Source organism: Salpingoeca rosetta, assembly GCF_000188695.1.
Source record: "Salpingoeca rosetta unplaced genomic scaffold supercont1.24, whole genome shotgun sequence".
Classification (NCBI taxonomy): Eukaryota; class Choanoflagellata; order Craspedida; family Salpingoecidae; genus Salpingoeca; species Salpingoeca rosetta.
Genome location: NW_004754910.1, coordinates 928,777 through 944,146, shown reverse-complemented (window position 1 = coordinate 944,146; position 15,370 = coordinate 928,777). Strand labels below are relative to the sequence as shown.

The window sequence follows — 15,370 nt, the reverse complement described above, 5'->3', positions numbered from 1 at the left end:
ACCACACACACACACACACACACACACACACACACTCACACATATCCACAAATACACTCACACACACACACTCACATATCCACAAATACACTCACACACACACTCACATATCCACAAATACACTCACACACACACACTCACCCTGCGCCTCACAACAGCTGGTGGTTGGTGCCGCTGCGCACATGCGGGCCCACCGCCTGGTCGACGCGCTGTGGATCTTCTCGCTGTATCCGCTCTCTCTCGTCATTGTCGCCGTTCTCGAGGGACCCGTTGGTCTCGACTGAGACCCACGTGTTGGTGCTGTGATTGAGCTTGCGCTCTGGCGTGGTTGTAGTGTTGTCACGCGCCTGCAAGCACAACTTCTGAAACAAGAGAGACAGAGAGAAAGTGTGCGTGTGTGTGTGTGTGTGTGAGTGTGTGTGTGTGTGTGTGTGTGTGTGTGGATATGTTTGGGATGACCTTGCCTTCATTCCTCATGCCCCAAGATGCGAAGACAATTTTCATGCTTGCGTCTGTTGCTTTCTGTTTTGCTTTTCCCTGATTCTTCGCCCAATCTGCCTGCTCCCTTGTTTTGTTCATGCTGTAATGTTGTTGGAACAATCCCCCTTCCCAACACCCTTTTGATGCTGCTGCTTGTCACATTGTGCGTGTGCCAGCGTTGCTGTGTGCACACGTTGCCATTGCTCTTCTTTCCCTTCATCGTCAGTTCTTCTTGCTCCCTCTTCTGCTGCCAAGGCGCCTGGTTGTGTTGTGTTTGTATTTGTTGTGCTTGTTGTTTGTGTTCGTTGGCATCTCCTTGTACGAACACAGTCAACGCCTCTTTTGTTTTTTATCTGGCATTACGTGACGTTGACTTGTTGTTGCGCGTCTTGACTTCATGTAACTTCATTCTTACCCCTTGTACGAAACAATGCAATGACATACCATCAATCATCATCATCATCATCATCATCATCATCACCACCATCATCATCACCATCATCATCATCCCCACTTCCCTTGCAAGCTGTTTGCCCAATAAACGCATCGGCAATCAAACCAACAGACCAACGAGTGGCAACCAACAAAACACAGCGGGAAAACTCAGAGTGGCTTGGATGTTAACGCCCCTCCACGACCCCTTCAAGCACTGCCACCACCGCCACCACCACCTCTCACAGCACCATTGCCAGTTATGGCGCCTGCACAAGAGACGCGAGCGAGTCGACACACTTCGCCTTGGTCTCAATCGGGCACGCCAACCCACCATCCTCAACACCCTCCACCAGCTGCAGCCGCTGTGCACGCGTGTGTGCGAGTGCGTGTGTGAGCGCTGTTGTGACAAACGCTTCGTCCAATCCCAGCGCCACGTTGAGATATGACGGCCCAAAGTCGGCTCTCAAGTCGGTGATGACGCCCTTGGGCACATCAAGCGGATGCTGCCACACAAAAGGAGAAGGAGTGAGTGAGGGAGTGTGTGAGTGTGAGTGAGTGAAGGAGTGTGTGAGTGAGGGAGTGTGAGTGAGTGAGTGAGGGAGTGTGTGAGTGTGTGCGTGTGAGGGAGTGTGTGAGTGTGTGCGTGTGAGTGAGTGAGGGTGTGTGTGCGTGTGAGTGAGAGTGTGTGTGCGTACGTATGTGTGTGAGGGATGGGATGATTGGGAGGGTGAGTAGGCAACAGTGTCATGTGCGTGTACGTGCGCGTGCGTCTGCGAGTGTTCGTGAGATCCTTCATCGCGTACAAACCGTGCTTGCAAGCAAACAGGATGCAAACAGGATGCAAACAGAATGCAAACAGGCACCTGTTTGAGCTGATCGTTGATAATCTTCACGCCGTTGTGTGGCAGGAAGCGCTGCACAAACTTAATCAGTTCACACGGGCCTGCACACATCATGATGTTGTAAGTGTTTGAGTGATGCGAAACAAGCAGTGTTGTCGAGGATTCTTACGTATGAGATTTGGATACAGATGTTGATCAACACACACACACACACACACACACACACACACACACACACACACACACACACACACACACACACACACACACACACACACACACAGGTTCCCTGTCCCACCTGTGCAGCTGTGGATCTTGGTGATTGCGAGCTCCTTGATGTGCAGTTTGACGCGGAAGACGTCTGACCCGTTGACCTTCATCTCCGTCACGTTCACCTGTGGTCGACGAAGGCAAGGGGTGGGGGCGGGGCGTGGGGAACAGAGTCAAGGGTGAGAAGGAAGCGAAGATGTGTGTCGACACCAAACCAGTTATGTTTCACACACACACACACGCACACACACACACACACACACACACACACACACACACACACACACACACACACACACACACACACACACACACACACACGAGACTTGCCTTGAACTTGAGTGCGAGGTCGATGCTGGATCTGAGGTGGTCGTTTGGTGTGAAGGGCACAAGCATCTTGACTTTGGAGGTCAGGCGAATGGTTTCAAACGTCGAGTTGAAGTCAATCACAGGCGCGGGGGATGACTCTGTTGAAGTGATGGTGTTCATGATGATGATGATGGGATTGGTGGTGTTTAAGATGGTGGTGGTCGTTGTGATGACGGTGAATGAGATGAGCACATTCGGGACAGGAAAGGTGCAAGAAATAGAACTTAATCCCACACAAGGACACTCAACATCACATCAACAACACCATGGTACGACAGCACCACCACATCAAGCAGCGCACCAACGGTGACGTTGAGGACAGCGGTCGCGTTGCCAATGTCAATGGCTGAGTTAATGTCGAGGGCGCCGGCCTGGGCGAGGACGAACACGGCATTGGTCAGCACAGAGTCCCCGATCACCTGTTGTCACGTGGCCGTGGTGGTAGCGGTGGTGATGGAGATGGCGATGGCGATGGTGAGGAATGCGCCACCAACAACGGGCAGCGCAGTGGCAGCATACAAATCATCTCTTGGCTCATTGCACCACCATCATCACATTAACCCAAATCCTTTTCGATTCAACCACCACCACCACCACCACCACCACCTTCTTCACTATCAGCCCCAGGCACCACTCAATCACCATCGATCACCATCGATCACCATCGATCACCATCGATCACCATCACTGACCATGTGGATGTCGCCGTCCTGGAGCGAGGGCAGTGGCGGCTGTGCAATCTGCTGCGCGGGCCCAGGCACGTCACTCGCGTTGGCGACCGTCACGTCCATCAGGATGATCGCGCTTGTGTTTGTGTTCTGCGTGAGGTGCGAGTACGACCACCACACGTGCGCCGCCGTGGTGTTGAAGCCGCTGTTGGTGATGTTGGTGAGCGCTGTGCTCAGGTCGTTTGCCACGTCCTTGAGCAGTCCGTCGACAACTTTGGTCAGCACATTCTGCAACAGCGTGGAATTGAGCACATTGTCCAGCCTGTTCAGTGGCAATGGCAGCAGATGGGGAAGAGGATGAGTGAGTGAGTGAGTGAAAGCGAGAAATCGGGGGAGATAAAGGATTGCAAGGGTGAGCAGTGTGCAGACAATGTGTGTGAACATGGAGAAACAACATATCCAATAAGGTACATGAGCGGAACCAAGTAACAACATGCACGACGACAGCGAACACAACGGCAAACACAGCACGCGTACGCTGGACAAAGGTCGTCGGTAATCTCGGTGAGTTGGAAGTCGGCCACGGACACATCGATGTTGAGTTTTCCTTTGTTGGTCACGTTGATGGCAACGTCAAAGCCAGTCGCCACGCTCACGTTGAGTGAGAAGTCACCCTGCAACACGAAGCGTAAAGACACGGAAGCAGGTGTCAGCAATTGTTGGGTGGGGGATGCAAGTGGTGAGGTTACAGTGCAGTAAAGCAGCCTTTATGTCATGGTGAAGCAGCCTCGGTCAGTGGCAGTCACAAACCTCCAAACTGAACGCGTCCACACGAACACACACACACATATATGCACACGTGTGCTCACCTTGCAAATGCCATAAGTGGAGCACTTCTTGGAGAGAAGGCCCGTGTGGCAAAAGTCTGCCGCAAATACAATGGGTCGTGGCAGTTGTCAGCATGAAGATTAAACGGGCTACTCGTGTATACGCACACGTACACCCAAACATACACATACACGAACACAAACACCCAAACATACGAACAAACAAACATATTCACAAAAGTACGCTTCTTCAAGAATGCCCTTGTTTGTCGTGTACGGTGTCTTACGATAGAAGCCTTTGATGGGCAGGGAGATGTTGCCGTTGAGGTGAAGTTCATTGGTGGTGGATGCCAAGTTGAACGACAAGTTTCCCTTTGCGATGGACATGTTCTGGAAGTCCAAGTGCTGGCCGAGCAAATCGTAGCTAATTGATGCAACAACGAAAGTGTGTCATGAACGCAGCGTGTTTAACAATAAAACAGAACCCATCGCGTGGGGATAAGACGGGCACGCAAGGCTTGGGCCAACGAGAAAGCAAAGCAAGTCAAGCGGCAACAAACGTAAACAATCAAACACACACACACACACACAAATAATAGTTGCATCGACGACAGCATGATCACCCATATTCACACACACATACACATACACATACACATACACATACACATACACATACACCATACACCATACACACACACGCAAGCGATTCGCAAGTGTTCTCGCACCAGCACGTGGGAAGTTCGATCTTTGTCAGGAGCTCAGCCAATGCAGGCTCGACTGCCTGAACCACGGCGTTCACGGTTGCGGTGGGAAGCACAACGCCGACATTTGCCACCGTCTTGTTTGCAGCGGATGAAGCAACAACCGCTGTCTCCGTGTCCTGGGACACCGCTGTCACATCAGCAGAACCGTCCAGCCTCATTGTCTCCAGCGGCACAGCCATCGCAGGCTGCACGTTGCCACTCACCACCGCCATGACCACCGCCAGCACCAAGCCAGCGCTGCCGCGCCACGACAAACGAGCCATCTTCACCTGTTTGTTTGGTTTGGAGGGCAGTTCGGAAAAGTAGCTGAAGATATAAACGAGACTGACGCGATGGCGCAACAGGGAAACTTGACGCCAGCGGACGAGCTGTGGATGAAGGACCTCACACTCGTGTTTGTGTTCAGTGGCGGGGGTGATGGTGGTGATGTTGGCGATGGAGAGGGTGTGGGGTTGCCGCGAAAGCGCGTACTCCTTGGCATGAAGAAGCGCGGCTTTGGGTCCGACCGGTTCAACGGGTTCGGTCAGTGTGCATGTGTGTGTGTGTATGTGTGTGCATGTGTGTGCATGTGTGTGGGTGTGTGTTTGTGTGTGTGTTTGTGCTTGTGTGTGCTTGTGTGTGTGTGTGTGTGTGAGTGTGTGTTCTTGTGTGTGCGTACAACTGTGCGTGCGTGTGTGTGTATGTGTGTGTGTATGTGTGTGTGCTTGTACGTGTGCGTGTGTGTGTATGTGTGTGTATGCATGCGTGTATGTGTGTGTGTGTGTGTTTTCTCCATACGAGTCCAGTGTCCTACTCTTGCTTGCCTGCTTACACCTGCAGACACGTGCGCGCACAACCTCACTCCCTTGCTTCCACTGCATGGCAGGCGGAAAGGTTGAACCCGGGGAGACCGTGGAGCAGGGCGCCGTCCGTGAACTCAAGGAGGTCTGTCAAGTGTATTCGTGAATCGGCCAAGAGGGACAATCACTGACACTCAAGCAACGGCGATGTGGGTGGAGCCCTGCTTCAAACTCAGTGAAGCTTTGCCACACTCATTCCTTTGCACTGGCCTGCTTGCCATCGCGTATGCAGGAGAGCTTCTTGGATGCGCAGGCGATGGAGCCCCGGGGCCAGATTTACTTTGAGTTTGAGGGCAGCCCAAAAGTGCTGCACGTGCACGTGTTTGAAGCCACCGCTTGGACTGGGGACGCCGCCGAATCTGACGAGGTGCCGTGTGTGTGTGTTTTTTTGGGGGGGGGGGGGGGGGGGGGGTAGTTTGCGTGAGTGTGTGTCTGTTTGTGTGTGAGTGTCTGTCTGTCTGTGTCTGTGTGTGTGTGTGTCTGTCTGTCTGTCTGTGTGACTCTGTGTGTGTGTGTGTCTGTCTATGTGCCTGTGTCTCTGTGTGTATGTTTGTGTCTGTCAATGTGTGCGTGGCTCTGTGTGTACGTTTACATGTAATGTTACTGCGGACAATTCCTCATGCTGTGATGTGCGCTTGTGCTGGGCAGATGCGTCCAGAATGGTTTGACGTTGCTTCCATCCCCTTCGACCGCATGTGGGCCGACGACCGCTTCTGGTTCCCGCGCCTCTTGGCAGGTGTGTGCGTATGCATGTGCTTTCACGTGCGGGTGCATGTTTACATTTGTGTGTGTGTGTGTGTGTGTGTGTGTGTGTGCCATGTCTCCCTGCACCCCTTCCCCCTTTCACTACATACACCACACTGACGCCTTTGCCATTTCTTGTTCTTCCTTCACGCACAAATGTAATGCTGCACACTCCTCCCTCGCCCATCAACCACAGCGACACCGTTCACCGGGTACTTCCTGTTCCGCGGCGAGCAAACCATTCTCACGCACGTGCTTGAGGACGGCGGCGATGTGAGCTTTGATCGTCTCCGCACCACCGCCCTCAAGCAACTGCAGGAGCAATAGACAAGCAAGCAATACATACGTGCGTGTATACATGTGTGTGTGTGTGTGTGTGTGTGCATGTGTGTGCGTGTGCGACACGCGTGTCGTCTCGGGCCTTCACAGAAGAAGTGGCGAGGGCGACCGTCATGACTTCTTAACTTGTCAGACTTGTAAACGAAAACATCAAGTTGGAGGCAGAAGGACAGCACCTTGAAACTCACAAAGGAGTGTTGGAGCGTCCAATTCAAATCTGAACCTGCGTTGTCATAACTGCGCAACAACACCTGCACTGTAACACCTGTTCTGCACAAGACAAGGAAGATGGCAGACAAAGAGCAATCCAGCGTCGCGACACCAGCGGACGACCTGTGGATGAAGGACCTCACACTCGTGTTTGTGTTCAGTGATGGCGATGATAATGGCAACGGAGAGGGTGTGGGGTTGCCGCGGAAGCGCGTACTCCTTGGCATGAAGAAGCGCGGCTTTGGATCCGACAGGTTCAACGGATTCGGTCAGTGTGCATGCATGTGTGTGTGTGTGTGTGTGTGTATGTGTGTGTGTATGTGTGTGTGCATGTGTGTGTGCATGTGTGTGTGCATGTGTGTGTGTGCATGTGTGTGGGTGTGCTTACGTCCTTCACACAAGCCCAGCCTCTCTAGGTCTCTTGCTCACTCACACCTGCTCACCTCTACGTGTAGATGCGCACACACACTTACGTGCTTGCTCTCTTCTTCACTTGCACTGCCACTGCCTCTTGACAGGCGGGAAGCTGGAGCCTGGGGAAACAGTGGAGCAGGCCGCCATTCGCGAACTCAAAGAGGTTTTGCTCACTTCGCGTCCTCCTCATAGCACACCGCTACACCGCACAGCAGCCGAGCAGTCAAGAAGCCTAATAGCCGATTCCATGCACGGCTCTGCAGACCTGCCACCCCCCGGCGCTTGACTTGCTCACAGACAACTCAACTCAGCTTCCTCGTGCTGCCTGCTTGCCTGCCTGCACACACGCTCATGATAGGAGAGTTCCTTGGATGCGCAGACAATGGTGCCGCGTGGCCAACTCTACTACGAGTTTGAGGGCAGCCCGAAAGTGCTTCATGTGCACGTCTTCGAAGCGACCGCTTGGACGGGCAACGCGCAGGAGTCAGAAGAGGTGCTCACAGAAGTTTACATAGCCCTAGCCTCATGCCTTCACAGTTGCTTGCAAGCACTGACGACGATAGGACGATGCCACTGTTGTTCGGACTGCACAAAAGTATATCAAGTTGCCGTCGCTTTCATTTCGCATGTCTGATGTTGTAACCGACATGATGTTCACATGCACGACAGATGCGGCCAGAGTGGTTTGATGTCGACGCCATTCCGTTTCACCACATGTGGGTTGACGATCACATCTGGTTTCCGCGCCTCCTGGCAGGTGTGTGTGTGTGTGTGCGTGTGTGTATGTGTATGTCCTGCTCCAGATACCAAGTCAGCCATTGTATCTGGTCCCCCTCAGCCAGGTTGACTCACCCTCAAGCTGTCTTTGCTTCTGTTTGCTCGTTTTCTTGGTTGACAGCAACGCCGTTCACCGGGTACTTCTACACGCGTGGCGAACACATCATCTTGGCGCACGCGCTTGAGGACGGCGGCGATGTGAGCTTTGATCGTCTCCGCACCACCGCCCTCAAGCAACTGCAGGAGCAATAGACAAGCAAGCAATACGCTACGTGTGTGTGTGTGTGCGCGCGCGCCCCACGACCTGCTTGTGAACACGTGCGCGCCGGCTTATTCATGACTTGGCGATTGCTGCTCGTGCTCGCTTGGATAAGCGCCGTTTAAACAATCACCAGCCGCAAATCGACAGCAACTCACGCTGACAGTAATGAACACAAGAGCAAAGACGCATCGCACTCATTCTAACGAGCGCAAGCCCATGAAGATGACAATGAAGCAACACACACACACACACACACACACACACACACACACACACACACACACACAAGGATCAGATCTTGTGTGCCTCTGTATCTGCCTCCTGTCGCAAAATGCCCGTGAGCACAAACTCAGAAGAGACAAACGCCTGCAATGGCACAAAAAGGGTTAGGGGGGGGAGGGCGTACACATGTGAGGGGACGATTGAAATCTGTCGAGAATGTGATAGCGGAGGTGCATAGGGAGCCCCTTAGAACAGAGACAGGAAGACACACACATACACACACGCACAAGCACACACATACACATACAAGCAGCAGCAGCAGCAAACGTGTGCGTTCCGTACCGCGTCTGGGTGGTCCTTCCTGAGCCGCTTGGCCTCGCGTGGCGTGGTCACGATGATGCCATCCGGCGGAAGCAATGACAGCGGCACGCACGAGCCGCCTGTTGTTGGTGGTGATGATGGGGGTGGGGATGGAATGGATTGCGCACAGTGAGGACATCTCCGAGCGGACACACACACACACACATGCACACACACACACACACACACACACACACACACACACACACACACACACACACACACACACACGACTGACCGGCTGCCTCGATGATGGTCTGCATGTCCTTTGGCGGCGGTTTGACGCCTTTGGTGATGTGGACCGAAAGTCCAGACAACAAACCGCCACTGCTGCGCGCAGCCGTGATTGCGCCGCGAAGTTTGAACTTGAACTTTCGCTCGGCTGCGCGATCGCTCAACAGATGATTCATTGGATCTGTGTACATGTGTTTGCGTGCGCCCATTGGGTGAGGACGCGGACAGCAACATGACACGAGCATTGGAGCAGGCGATGAAGCAGGCGAAAATCAACAAGCGAGTGCGATACGTTTCAGCTATGGCTGAAAACCCCACTTCCTACTCCAAACACACACACACACGCATACACACTCTCACGCATACACACACACACACACACACACACACACACACACACACGCACACACACACACACACACTCTCTCTCTACCTGCAAACCCTGTGCGGGAGGTGCTGGCCTTGATCCAGGGATAGCCGACAACAGCAACACCGCGTGCAAGGGCAGCGAGAAACTTGACAGTGCGGTGGACGCCGTCCGTGAACAGAACGTTGAAGTCGGTGCCGCTCTTCACAACGCGTCCGCCCAGCTGCTTGATCTTCCGTCTGAAGGAGTAATGGCGAGGTTGGAGGCGGAAGTTTGGCGTGTGCACATGTGAGGTGGTGGTGGCAGCGACGGTAGAGGTGAACAGCGGGTCGCCACGACCACACACACATACACACACACACACACACACACACACACACACACACACGCATCACACACACACGCATCACACACACACACACCCACACACACACACGCACGCACACACACACGCATCACACACGCGCGCGCATGAGCATTTCAATGACTCACTCCACAGATGGGTCTTCGATGCCAGTAAACATGACAACAATGTTGTCTGCACCAGCATCGCCAGCACTTGTTGTCGTTGCCTCATCCAGTGCTGCCTTCCCCTTCTTTCCCTTCTGCTTCTTCTCTTGCTTCGTGTCTTCTTCCTCTCCCACTCCTTCTTGCTTTGCCTTCTTCTTCTGTGTGCTGCCACGGCTACTGCCCCTTCGACTTTGCCGTGTTGCTGCTGCTGTTGTTGTCTTTTCCTCTCCCTCCTCCTCCTCCTTCATCATCACCTCCTCTTCTGCTTCCTCTTCTGCTTCCTCTTCTTCCTCTGCGCTCTTCTTCCTCTTCCCCCGTGTGCTTGTCCGTGTCTTCTTCATTGCCGCCTTCGCCCTCGCTGTGCTCTGTCGCCGCGTTACCCGCCTTCCTCCTCGTCTCCGCGCACCAGTATCCTCAGTCTCCTCGGCCCCTTCGTCCTCAGCCACCTCCTCTTCCTTCGCCTGGCTCTTGCTTCGTTTCGCTGGCTGCCTCCCTCCATCGCCACCATCGCCGCCACCAACAACTGCTGCTGCTTCCTCGCCTTCATCGCCGTGCTGCCGCTTACCTCGTGCTGTCCGTCTCACCGCTCTCGTTTGCTTTCCCTTCCCTCTCCCCTTCGTTTCTGCTTGTTTCGTGCCCTTCCCTCGCTTTACCTGCCTCACTTCCTCCTGCTCCTCATCCTCTTCACCTTCACCTTCTTCTTCCTCGTCGTCCGTCTTCTCATCATCGGGCCCGAGATTGAGCGACAGATGCAGCCGTCCTCCTCCCCTGTGCGCCCGTTTTGGCACAGGCTCATCCTGCCCTGCTCCTTCATCTTCGCCCTCTTCCTCGTCCTCTGCGACCCCGACGTCTTTCGTGCTCCCACCCACATTTTTCTCCTCCTCCTCTGCTGCCTTCCGCTTTCCTGCTCGCCCAATTGGCGTGGATGCAATCACACCGCCACCGCCTTTCTTCACCCCTTCATCTTCGTCCTGTCTCTCACTTTCTTCTTCTGCCACATCTGGCGGAATCGTGCTCAAGTCAAGCATCCCCACCTCACCACCACCACCGGTACGCCTTGGCGTCCCTTTGGTTGACGCTGCTGCAGTTGCCACACCACTTGGCAGGTCTGTTGTGATGTTCGTGCTCTCAACACCACCAGCACCAACACCAAACGCACCTGGTGCGCGAAGCCGCTGCATCCACCCCTTTGCCTGCTGCTGCTGCTGCTGCCGCTCGTGATGACCGGCAGGGGGTGTGGTCCTCTTGGTCTGTTCTCCCGCCACACCCACAGTAGGCTCTCCCTCTTCATCACCGCCACTGCTGCTTGCGTGCCGCGTTGACCGCTTGCTCGCAGCGGTTGAGGTGGGCGTGGACGATTGCGTCACCGCCGCACTGTCACCGTGATGCAATCGCATCAGTTCGGCCACAGCCTCGTCGCCGTCACGACTTACAGACGCTGTTGTGACGCTTGGTGTTGAGGTCACATCTGCCTGCGCCGTTGTCCCAGTTGCAGTTGCTGGTGAATGTGTCGACACGTCACCGCTGCCCTCCTCCTCTTGTTGTCGCTGCTGCTGTTGTTGCATGGAAGGGGGCGCAGTGTCGCGAACAAACGTCTCTTGTGTGCCGTTCCCATGACCACTACCAACGTCACCATCGCCCGTGGCCTGAGGCGCCTTCTCGACCTTCTCCTCCTCCTCCTCCTCCTGCTTCCGGGCCTCGCCCACACCTCCCTTTCCCCCGTCTCCTTCCTTCTGCTGCATTGGACGCAGCCAGCCACTGTCATCACTCGCTGTTGTGGTTTCCAGTAGCCCTCGCGTCACGTCGAAGCCCTGCGTTTCCATGTCATCGTCCTCCTCCTCCTCCTCCTCCTCCTCCTCCTCCTCCTCCTCCTCCTCCTCCTCCTCCTCCTCCTCCTCCTCCTCCTCTTTGTCTTCTTCTGGTTTCTGCTGTTCTTGCTCGTGGTTGTGTGCATCGTGCCCCTCGGCAATCCCTGTGTCGTCTTTCTTCGTTGCTGTGCCGGCATCAGCATCACTTGCGGACGTGTGTACGCGTGCGAGCGGTGACCCGGCAACGGCTGCTGCCACCCCTTTACCTGGTACTGGTGCTGTCGCTGCTTGTGGTGTGCCATCAGCGTGCACGTGGGGCAAGGGCGCCTGGAACGACGCATCTCCCTCACTGCTGGTCGTTCGATCAAAGGATGGTGGCGTCGTGTTGAACACAGATGGCGGAACAAGCATCGTCGTCTCGTCGCCACTCGTTGTGGACGCGGTCATGTTCATTGCCTCGCGCTCACCACCATCACCGTCATCTTCATCCATCATCATCATGCCTGTGAGTAGCGAGTTCTCATCCTCCTCCTCCTTGTCCTCCTCCTCCTTCTCAGCCCCGGTTGTCGTCCTGGCCACGACCTGGCCGCCACCCGCTGCCTGCTCCCCTTGCTGTGGCACACGTTGGGTCTCGACTGGTGCTGGTTGCTGCAGTTGCTTCTTCTCTGCCTGTTGTGATGCCTTTCCTGCAGCCCGCTCCTCGTGCTCTTCCTCTTTCTCCTCTTCATGTTCCTCCTCCATGTCTGTCACATCTCCCTCTTCATCTTCACCACCACGAGCGACTTGCTTCCCTTCCTTTGCTTTTTCCACCTTTTCCTTCTCTCCTTTGTCCGCTGCATGCCTTCGTGTTGCTGCTGCCGCGGCAGTCTTGGCTTCCTTGTTGTCTGCATTCTCCTCCTGCCTGTTGGACAGCAGCTCCTGCACCAAGCTGTCGTTCATCGTTGCAACACGCCCCGCTTCTTCCTCCTCCTCCTCTTCTTCCTCTTCCTCCTCCTCGTCATCATCTTCTTCGCTCACGTGCGCCACAAACTCCTCCTCTTCATCGTCATCATCGCCCGTATCCGTGCCATCGCCACCCCCGTCCGTGTCGCTGTCTTCACCATCGCCATCATCATCTCCATAACCTCCCCCTCCTCTCCTTCGCTCTTCCTTCACCACGTCCTTGATCTTCGAAAGCGCTTTCCGCCCCGCAGCGCGACCAGACCGACGCAGGCTCGTCGTGGTCGATGATGTTGCTGCTGTGGTTGTAGCTGTGGCTGGTGGTGGTGGTGGTGGTGGTGGTGGTGATTGGGATAACGGCTTGGCTTGCTTTTGCTGCACTTCATCTCCATGATTGCCTTCCTGTTCCCCTTCACCCGTCTCACCGCCTTCTTCGCTCTGGTCGTCACCGCCTGTGCTGTCTTTGAGTACCTCCAACTCATCCATCAGCCGGTCCTGCAGCTCTGCCTTCACCCCTGCAACGCCAGCAACGCGCACAACAGCAGTGAGCACGCGTGCAGTCGTGTGTGTGTTTGTCTGTGTGCATTGATTCATGTGCAGACTTGTGTGTGCGTGTGTGTGTGTGATGAGGATGTGACGTGTGCATGGTTCATTGGTGTGCGCTGCTCAAACACCATGACCGTCATCAACAACATCATCATCATCACCTGATCGCTTGGCGCCCAGCCGTCGCAACACCGTCCGCAATTCTGCTGTTGTCATCTCTTCAACATCCCGCGGCATTATCTGTGTGCGTGCGTGTGTGGGGGGGGGGCAGTGTTGGTGAGAGGGAAAAAGGAATACAGGCACTACCAAAAGCAAGCAAGCGATACTCTCGCGAACACGGCAGCACGAAACCACCCACTGAAAGCATTCGCACAACCAGAGACACTCCCCCGCTGGTGCACGGCAGCAGCCCACCTGCGTGAGGGGAACGGTCTCCCAGTCTGGTGCTGCATTTGTGCGGGCTTTGCTCTTCCTGGTCTTGGCAGGGCTGGTGGCGGGGGAGGAGAAGAACCCAGGCAGCTGTAGAAGGGGAATAAGAGATCAAATAGCAACCACGTAAGCACACCCATGCAGAGTGAGTGCTTTGCAGACACATACACACACACACACACGCACACGCACACACACACACACACACACACTCGCACTGCACCTTGCGTTCGTGTTTTGGCTTGGATGCGGTGGCAGACGCCTCGAGCAGCTTCGTTGTGACAGACCGGTCGCGAACCAAGCTCGGGCGCGCTTTTGTTGGCGACTCGACACGGGAAGACTGTGTGGAGGACTGCAGTGAGGACCGCTGGGCTGTGGAGCCCTCACCAGCCTCCTGCTGCCGAGTCTGCGTTTCATCTACCATTGATTCGGTTGCCACGCCCCCTTCTTCCGTTGCCTCCTGGCCCTTCACACCAGCCGCTTCCTCCTTCTTCTTCCTATCACCTTGCTCGTGCTGGCCTTTCTTCTCCTCTTCGGTCCCATCATCACCATCACCATCACCATCACCACTACCACCGCTACCATCGTCGCCAGCGGCTGTCTGCTGGTTCGCCCGTACAGTCCCAGCAGGCGATGGCAGTGATGGTGGTGCTGGTCGTGCTGATCGTTTCAACTGCAGCTGGCTGATGCGACTGAACGACGTAAGGCCACCTCCATCACCATCACCATCACCATCACCCCCATCACCAGCGTCGTTGTCTTTGGTTGCATCGCGCCTCTCGTCATCTGTCGTGTCGTCATCATCAGCATCATCATCTTTATCATCGTTGTTGTTGTTGGTGTCCCCGCTCGTGTCCATTGCTGCTGCCACTGCTGTTGCAAGTGTGCGTTTGTGGCGTGCGGGTGAGCGTTGCATGAGGGTGGAAGCATCGTACGCTGCTGTGGACGTGTCAACACCACGAGGAGGGGTGCCAATGATCTGCGTCGCCGCGTCATCGCCATAGTCACCAAGCACCTGCGTTGCCTCATCGTCCACGCCTGGCTGCACACCACGCGGCAGCGGCAGCGTTGGTGCAACAGCAGGAACCGTGGCCTCCATGGGCGCTGTTGGTTCCATGGGCGCTGTTGGTTCCATGGGTGCTGTTGGTTCCATGGGCGCTGTTGGTTCCATGGGCGCTGTTGGTTCCATGGGTGCTGTTGGTTCCATGGGCGCTGTTGGTTCCATGGGTGCTGTTGGTTCCATGGGTGCTGTTAGTTCCATGGGCGCTGTTGGTTCCATGGGTGCTGTTGGTTCCATGGGTGCTGTTGGTTCCATGGGCGCTGTTGGTTCCATGGGTGCTGTTGGTTCCATGGGTGCTGTTGGTTCCATGGGTGCTGTTGGTTCCATGGGTGCTGTTGGTTCCATGGGCGCTGTTGGTTCCATGGGCGCTGTTGGTTCCATGGGCGCTGTTGGTTCGGGCTTCGCTGCAGCAGGCGTTGGCTTTCCGCTGTCCTCTCCTTCTTCTTCCTCGTCCTCTTCGGCGAGCTGGTCAGTGCGAACCAAGAACATGAAGTCACATCATCACACCACACGAGCAAAATGTGAGCAGGGAGACAGTACAGCCCGGCGATGACACACACATGCACACATACACACACATGCACACACATATGCACCTGCAGCGGCGGCGTTCCTGGCCTCTGGGGAACGACGAGGAGCTGCGCCTTGACGT

General features: G+C 55.2%; 6 protein-coding genes across 6 annotated transcripts in view; 3 read left to right on the top strand and 3 right to left on the bottom strand.

The window, feature by feature from the left end:
- Positions 1-284, top strand: part of PTSG_08701 (uncharacterized protein) — a gene marked incomplete at both ends in the record, with an annotated part of 5,419 nt that extends 5,135 nt beyond the window's left edge. The window contains one exon of the mRNA XM_004990436.1: positions 159-284. Within this exon, the coding sequence (XP_004990493.1) occupies positions 159-284 (126 nt within the window). The remainder of the gene's footprint in view (positions 1-158) is intronic.
- Positions 285-815: 531 nt separating this feature from the next.
- PTSG_08700 (uncharacterized protein) lies at positions 816-4,965 on the bottom strand. The gene is made up of 10 exons (XM_004990435.1): positions 4,620-4,965; positions 4,179-4,315; positions 3,934-3,989; positions 3,602-3,738; positions 3,089-3,386; positions 2,698-2,815; positions 2,358-2,494; positions 2,056-2,152; positions 1,779-1,858; positions 816-1,418 (listed from the first exon to the last, which is right to left on the bottom strand). The coding sequence occupies exons 1-10, from the start codon at positions 4,919-4,921 to the stop codon at positions 1,173-1,175; spliced, it is 1,608 nt and encodes a 535-aa protein (XP_004990492.1). The 5' UTR covers positions 4,922-4,965; the 3' UTR covers positions 816-1,172.
- Positions 4,966-4,990: 25 nt separating this feature from the next.
- On the top strand, positions 4,991-6,623 carry PTSG_08699 (7,8-dihydro-8-oxoguanine triphosphatase; the record flags this gene model as incomplete). Its single annotated transcript, XM_004990434.1, has 5 exons — positions 4,991-5,180; positions 5,524-5,582; positions 5,730-5,864; positions 6,146-6,233; positions 6,438-6,623. The coding sequence occupies 5 exons, from the start codon at positions 4,991-4,993 to the stop codon at positions 6,566-6,568; spliced, it is 603 nt and encodes a 200-aa protein (XP_004990491.1). The 3' UTR covers positions 6,569-6,623.
- A 245-nt stretch (positions 6,624-6,868) lies between these two features.
- PTSG_08698 (7,8-dihydro-8-oxoguanine triphosphatase) lies at positions 6,869-8,233 on the top strand (the record flags this gene model as incomplete). The annotated part of the gene is made up of 5 exons (XM_004990433.1): positions 6,869-7,058; positions 7,309-7,367; positions 7,563-7,697; positions 7,874-7,961; positions 8,103-8,233. The coding sequence occupies 5 exons, from the start codon at positions 6,869-6,871 to the stop codon at positions 8,231-8,233; spliced, it is 603 nt and encodes a 200-aa protein (XP_004990490.1).
- Positions 8,234-8,534: 301 nt separating this feature from the next.
- Positions 8,535-14,776, bottom strand: PTSG_12773 (uncharacterized protein; the record flags this gene model as incomplete). The annotated part of the gene is made up of 8 exons (XM_004990432.1): positions 8,535-8,609; positions 8,808-8,905; positions 9,064-9,240; positions 9,493-9,665; positions 9,919-13,198; positions 13,391-13,469; positions 13,644-13,748; positions 13,882-14,776. Coding segments are annotated over 8 exons (4,882 nt in total), but the record flags the coding sequence as incomplete, so codon positions are not given.
- Positions 14,777-14,909: 133 nt separating this feature from the next.
- PTSG_12772 (uncharacterized protein) overlaps positions 14,910-15,370 on the bottom strand; it is a gene marked incomplete at both ends in the record, with an annotated part of 1,309 nt that continues 848 nt past the window's right edge. Inside the window, 2 exons of the mRNA XM_004990431.1 lie at positions 14,910-15,183; positions 15,307-15,370. The exon at positions 15,307-15,370 is cut by the window's right edge and continues 16 nt beyond it. Of these exons, the coding sequence (XP_004990488.1) occupies positions 14,910-15,183; positions 15,307-15,370 (338 nt within the window). The remainder of the gene's footprint in view (positions 15,184-15,306) is intronic.

Excerpts from the sequence above, each read along its gene's own strand:
- PTSG_08700 (XM_004990435.1), bottom strand. The coding sequence starts at position 4,921 with ATGGCTCGTTTGTCGTGGCGCGGCAGCGCTGGCTTGGTGCTGGCGGTG. Across the intron at positions 3,990-4,178 it reads GCCCATCAAAGGCTTCTATC|ACTTTTGCCACACGGGCCTT; the intron begins GTAAGACACCGT and ends TATTTGCGGCAG. Across the intron at positions 3,387-3,601 it reads ACCGACGACCTTTGTCCAGC|GCTGGACAATGTGCTCAATT; the intron begins GTACGCGTGCTG and ends GCCACTGAACAG.